Raw genomic sequence first — 6,843 nt, forward strand, 5'->3', positions numbered from 1 at the left:
GTAAGGCAGATAGATTTTTCATTTCTTATCTTGTGATACATTCTGTAGCAGTAAACACTTCTATCTCTTAAATAGACCCTTTGAAGGCAGAAAAAGAAAACGCTCGAGAAAGCTTTATAAACTGGAGATTGTCTTTCTGCTCATTGTGGCTTTGTCCTTTTGGAAAGCCTGCATGACCTCTCCTCCTTGTATTAAATAAAACAAGGGTGCAAGAACTGATGATTCGATTTGGTGAGTTAGTTAGGGGAGTAGTTCTGGCATCTGTTACTTCCACTCTGTTATCCATTACTTCTGTTCTGTTAATGGCAGCAGACATTTGATTAACTACTGAGATTTGGACACAAAGGGGATCCAAGGTGGGTCGTGAAGTAAATCACATAGCTACATCTCTGCTTCATCTTCACCTCACCTGTTCCTCTGTTTCCAGACTTCTGGCAGATTGGCAGCTGGAGGCCTTCACCTTGGATAGGAGGAGCTCTAATTATTTTAAGAATAATTGACTTAAAAATGCATATTATAATATCCTGTTAATAGAAATCCTGGAGTATATGTCATTTACGTATCACTTGTGGTATAACATTTTTTTGGAAGAATTAAAAGCAAATCTTCCCCGCCAAATAGATAAATGAGTGGATAAAACTAAAAGGGTGAGTGAAATAATTTTTAAATATTTACAAAATTCTTAATTTATGCACAACCCAGAACTGAGAACAAGGACTGGCCTTTTATACCTTCATAGAGTCATAAGAAAAAGCTCCAAGTAGGAAAAGGCAAAAATCTGTATTTCTTAGTAGTAATCAGTCACAAAAAGTGACAACAGACTTCTACCGTAAGGCCAAATACCAGGAAATATTCATTTGAAATGTAATTATATATATTGTTTCCTGACTGACTTGTTTAAATAGACAGGTCACAAAGGCAGTCAGCTTTCTTCTGTATGGTTGTGTGGAATCAGACGTTACATCTAGAAGTAATTGTAAAAAGCATCTAGTAGTTCAAATGATGTGGCACCTCAAGGGGTAAATGAATTTCTGAAGGTAAAAACTTGACTGTGGGCGGTCTGGAGCTCATCTTAGTCTTTTCATTGTCAGTCCAGTGCTTAACTTTTCCCTATGCTGAACACATTAGAAAGCTTTTACATTTGATTATTTGTCACTGTTCACAAGGAGGCACAATCAATCCTGGAAAATAAAAAAATGGAAAACTAGGGGAAGTATTGTATAAATTTAAGATCAACCAGTCAATCAAATTATGGAAGGAACATTAAACCACAGACCAAACCTCATAAACCTGAAAAGAATCCAAAAAAGAATTCTCATTCATTTAGTACTTTTAATCTACAAGAGCTTAGGCCCAGGTCCAAACTTAATTCAGTTGAGATCCAAAGTACACAGGACTAAAAAAAAATGGAGTGGAGGTATGTAGTTAAGGTCAGAATTGGTCTTATTGGACCACAAAGTGTATCCCAGGATGGCACAACAGAAGGGTCTCGATTGCTGATGGAAGAAATGTCCAGCCATGGTCTAGCAATCATTTACATAGCGGTCACCAGAAGAATGCAAACAAACCCACTCTAACAGTTCTTGGACTCAAGTCTCATCCTTTTCTACAGCCTAAAATTAGGATATAAACTGTGGAGTTAATTTGGTTACGCAAAAACATCGCTCTAGCAATTGTTGCTTGATGGCAAACCTGGTGACTTCTGGCACAGAGAATACCAAAGTGAGCTAGCTCATACTGAGGGATCCTTACTCGATTAAATAGAAAGATTCCTCAAGCAGAATATTTGTTGTTATAATTTAAGTGTACAAAGCTCGATATGTAACATGTGAAGACGTTGCCAAAGATAAATACAGGTAGAGGACCAAATAAAAATAACAGGGCCATTTTAAAAATAAATGCCATTATCAGTCATTACTACATATTCCATCCTCGCCGCCCAGCAGCTGCACGGCCTCGGCGTAGCGGGAGTCGCGGATGAGGCGGTACACGACCGCGGTGAACTCCCCATCGGGGATGTGCGCGCCGCTGAGCCCGGCCATCACCGCCGCCGCGGTGGTGCGTGCTGGTTACCACGGCAACGAGCCCGCCGGAAGCCGAACACAGCAAATATTTCTGTACGTTGGTAGTTAATTCCAGTAGAAGGAACTGGCTGGGATAGGAAAGGAGTCACGCTACTAAGTACACTAGTGTTTCCTGTATTTCCTAATCAAATGGGAAGTATTCTCCAATATACGGCATATAAACTCAAAGATTCCTTCAGATTTTCTTCCAAATATGGGACCATCACTATCAACTACATAAATGGTACAGACTAAAAGAGACATAGATACCGTATTTTAGTATTCCTAATCAGCCAAACTGTCTGACAGCATTTCAACACCCAAAGATGTCATGCTATCGAGGAATTATTCAGAGCATAATGCATCTAGATACCTGTGTAGCTAGTTTGTTCCTCTTCGAAGGGGGAAATACTGCATTATTAGCAGGAGCAGGATCCCTATCATTCATGGAGCGGTGAATGGTCCAACCAACGAAATTGCTGTTATTATAGGTTGAAAACTTTCTAAATCAGAACTTCCATATGGTTCAAACTAATACTTTTTTTTTTTTCTAAGCCAGGTAGAATGGGGAATTTACATTTAGAAGGAGAGAATAGGTAAGCGGTGGGGGAAACAAATAATGAAGCTCTAGCAGCTTATACAAAACTAAATGCCTGAACAGAATAAATAGGGTCACAGTGAGAAGCTTAAAATACTATTGATAGGGTTTTGTATATGAAACAGGCATTATTTATCTACTAGTTTCAGAATTCACTGACATATCACTCCATCTGTAGTGTGAGTAGGAGAATATGTTGGGGTCATGGAAATAGTGTAGAATTTTTTTTTTTTTTTCAAGAGGCTACAACATGGAAACAAACTCCGCATGAATGTGTCCTAAATTTAAGTACAGTTCTAAACCTACCTACTGTTAATCATTGTTAAAAGATCAAATCCATAAATAGAAGGATCATGTTTACCTTCACATATTCAAATGGAGCAAAAGAAAACCATGGAAATTTGTCAACAGTTTATTGTATCCACACCATAGCATCCTAATTTTGTTATGGCACAAAATTTCCCATGAATCTTGCAAACTAAAAACAGCAACAATATCTAGAACACAAGGAATTTTTGCTCAAGCATTACAACCATACTGCAACACTCAGCACAAACGCTATAATCTTTCCAAAATGTCTGCATTACAAATTAATGTAATTATAAGGGTAAATTGTTGTAGAACATGAAATTTTTGCAATCAATAATTATTAGTCATTCCCATATAGTTGATAATGCCTGCTCTCTGCAAGATGTAATCTTATGATGGAGGGTTTCTTCAGGATAAAGCAAAGAATGAAATACAAATGAGAACATGGGCATTAAGAATATTGACACAACTTCCTCTTTCACTTTTGAACTTTTTCATTAATCCTTCTAGGGTACAAGTTCTTTTATTATATATCTTTTTGTGAGGTTTCTCAAGAGTTACATCTAAACTATTTCAATTATAAACTGTACAAGGCTCAATATGTAACAAATGTAAAGATGTCAAAGTATGGATACAAACAAAATAGAGGACCAAATGTAAGTAAAAGAGCCATTTTGATAAATGACATTATCAGACATTACTACATATTCCACCCTATAATCTCATAAATCAAAGCTTTTAACTGTCTGGATTCATATGTGACTGTATTCTTTCCACTATGCATTCTTTCTTCTTCCAGGGGTTGTTCAATAACGGCAGGTATGTTCCTGCCATAAAGTTCACAGTGTTCCAGAAACTGGACACATTCTTGAATAACACTGTCACGAAGCACAATCATGTGTTTTGACATGTTTTCTAACAAGGAGAGGAAGCATCTTTTAGCATAATACCAGGTATCAGTTCCCAGTTTCTTATGATAAGGTTCCAGGCTTTTGATAACCCGAGAAATACCAAAGTCGTAATTTCCTTTGGCACAGTAGAGCGTCCCTATCACCAAATTCACAATGCAGAGGTGGTAGATTTTCTTATCTGGGTCATCATAGGACAGCTGCTCTTCCTCCTTCTCGATCTTCCTCATCAACTCCTCGGCTTCTTCATTCTGACTTGTCATAATGTATGAAACACACAGGTTAGCCAGCACAATAGCACTGACATTCAGGATGTTGTCATAGTGCTTCTTGACGATGGGTTCATAGAAACCGATAGCTTCTTTGTATTTGTTTTCCTGCATGAACAGGACATGAGCCACGTTCAGCTTCCACACATCATGGTCATTACAGAATTCCACAGACTTGCGGAAGATCTTTTCCACCATTGCATAATTCTCAAGGTTCCAGTAGATCTTTGCCTGGGCCATCAACACGGGAATGTACTTCTCCAGAGTGTCATCGTACTCATTCACTGCCTTTTTGACAGCTTCATCATCTCTATTGTGTCTTGCTTCCTGTACTTGTTTGGTGAGTCTCCGGAGCTGTTCAGTCAGCATCCCTGCCAGCCCGTCCAGCTTAATGAAAGCCTCTTCTGGGGCTGTCTGGCAAGTGATCATGGCGTCCAGGAAGTCATAGAGATAGGGTGTGAGCAGCCTGTAGGTCAAATGGGCATTCTCCGCCAGGACATCAGCTGCCAGGTCAAAATACTCGTACTTACAGTAGAGCAGCAGCAGGTTGCCAAAGGTCTCCGGGGGGAAGGGGTTCTGCTGGAGCAAAAACTGCAGCTTTTCAAACCCCTCGGTAGGCCTGGCATCCATGTTCATGAGCGCCTGGTTGTGCAGGGTCACGGGGTCTAACTCTTCTTCTGCCCTAGGTGGCATGTCCGTGAGGGCTTCCTGGGCCGCCTCGTAGTTTCGCAGTTGGTACTCGATGGCGGCCTTGAGGTTGAAGGCTTCCACCAGGGCAGTCTGGTGAAGGACTAACGTGTTGCCAACACTTCGCACGTCGATGCCCTCCGTGGTCATGCCCACGCCTAGCTCCGGGTGCTGGCGGATGCCACGCTCAATGATGTCGGCGATGTACTTGAGCGCCGGGGCGTAGTGCCGGCTGCTGTAATAGGCCAAAGCCAGGTTGTAGGAGAGGTCAGGCCGGTAGCCCGAAGCCTGCAGGGCCGCGAGGAACTTGGCGCACGCGGCTTCGTACTGTCCCTCCTTGTAGAGCAAACAACCCAGGTTGACCTGGCCGTCCAGTTCGTTCTCGCCCCCACTGTCGTCGCCCCCTTCCCCACTCAGCAGCTGCTCCACCAGGCTCTTGGCCCCGGGCAGGTCGCCCTCGCTGTACTTGATGGCAGCCTGCAGGCGGAGGACCCGGCCGTGGTAGGCGGGGTTGTCCAGCAGGAGGAAGGCCACCCGCGTGGCCTCTGGGTAGAGGCAGGCCTTGTACAGGGCCTGGGCCTGGTACAGGCGGTACTGCTCCAGCTCGGGGTGCAGCTGGCCCAGCTGCTCATAGCACTCGGCGGCCAGCGCGAACTCCTGCAGGCGGTAGTAGCAGTAGCCCAGCAGCGACAGGCCGGCGCGGCTCCTCGGGCACCGCTGGAGCTCGCCGCCCAGCAGCTGCACGGCCTCGGCGTAGTGGGAGTCGCGGATGAGGCGGTACACGACCGCGGTGAACTCCCCATCGGGGATGTGCGCGCCGCTGAGCCCGGCCATAACCGCCGCCGCGGTGGTGCGTGCTGGTTTCCACGGCAACGAGCCCGCCGGAAACGGAAGGCTGCTTGTTGAGATTACTTTGTAACGGAATAAAAAGTAATAAATGAAGTAAGTTTTTCCATTATTAAACCTGTCCTCGAAGACTTGTTCAGTTTTCACAAAACTGAACAAAAGCGGCCGGGTGGCTCAAGAGAGGAAAACTTCACTTCCCGGCATGCACCACTCTAGTCGTGACGTAGCCGGAACGTGGCCGCACTGCATGCTGGGTGCGTAGTCTCGCGGGACCAACTCACAGGAAGGGGAGACGAGGTTTCTGTACTCTTCCCCGTAGAGTTTAGAAAATCGCTGTCTGCGGGTTCTATGCCTTGGCTGTCTGCCACTAAGGGAGGAAGGGTTATGGTCTGAAATCCTTTGCTTTTTAAGCCATTTTTAGTGTGCAGTGCATTCGAACGGTATCGGTTCGAGTTCTGTATGTAGATTAGCGGGCGGATTGTCTCCTTGGAATTGCCCTGTAATTAGAGTAGGTTCTTTCTTATGAATGCCTCGAGAGCATGCTTTCAAAAGTCTTTATCTTTGTTGTTTTCACAGTAGGAAATGGTTTTGTGTTTGGTATTTTTAGATTCAAGTGTCTCCAATCCCCTTATTTTTGAGAAACAATTATTACAGAGCAGATGGCTGCGTTTAAACGTGGCTGCATCTCCTGCCCTAGTCCTTTGGCTTTCATTACAAAAAGAAACCATTCCTCCTTGATCTACCTAAATCACCACTGGTCTTCTATCATTTGCGTTGGTCTGTCTAGTCCCTAAGATAAACGGTGTCGAAATAAAAGCGTGCGTTTGCTGTTTGATTAAAGACTTAAGTGCAAGTCCTTTATCTTCCTCCTTTATAGTTTTGCTGCCCAAGCACCTTATCTGTATGTAAATTTGAGACCCGACATCAACCATCTTGTATTATTAGGCCGCTTATGTACATTTTTTCTGACCTTAATAACCACTCCATATTCTGTGTATTACAGATAAAGAATCTGTGTACTGGAAAGATTTAAGTTATTTGCTTAAGACTACACAGGTAGGGCGCCTGGGTGGCTCAGTGGGTTAAAGCCTCTGCTTTCCACTCAGGTCATGGGATTGAGCCCCACATCGGGCTCTCTGCTCAGCGGGGAGCCTGCTTCCTCC

General features: G+C 43.7%; 1 protein-coding gene across 1 annotated transcript; it reads right to left on the minus strand.

Moving 5' to 3' along the window:
• Window positions 1-3,057: 3,057 nt before the first annotated feature.
• IFT70B (intraflagellar transport 70B) lies at window positions 3,058-5,874 on the minus strand. The gene has a single exon (XM_059392798.1). It carries the CDS (start codon window positions 5,666-5,668, stop codon window positions 3,671-3,673), a length of 1,998 nt encoding a protein of 665 aa, XP_059248781.1. The 5' UTR covers window positions 5,669-5,874; the 3' UTR covers window positions 3,058-3,670.
• Window positions 5,875-6,843: the final 969 nt, after the last annotated feature.

Source organism: Mustela nigripes, chromosome 3, assembly GCF_022355385.1.
Source record: "Mustela nigripes isolate SB6536 chromosome 3, MUSNIG.SB6536, whole genome shotgun sequence".
NCBI lineage: Eukaryota > Metazoa > Chordata > Mammalia > Carnivora > Mustelidae > Mustela > Mustela nigripes.

Excerpts from the sequence above, each read along its gene's own strand:
- IFT70B (XM_059392798.1), bottom strand. The coding sequence starts at position 5,668 with ATGGCCGGGCTCAGCGGCGCGCACATCCCCGATGGGGAGTTCACCGCG.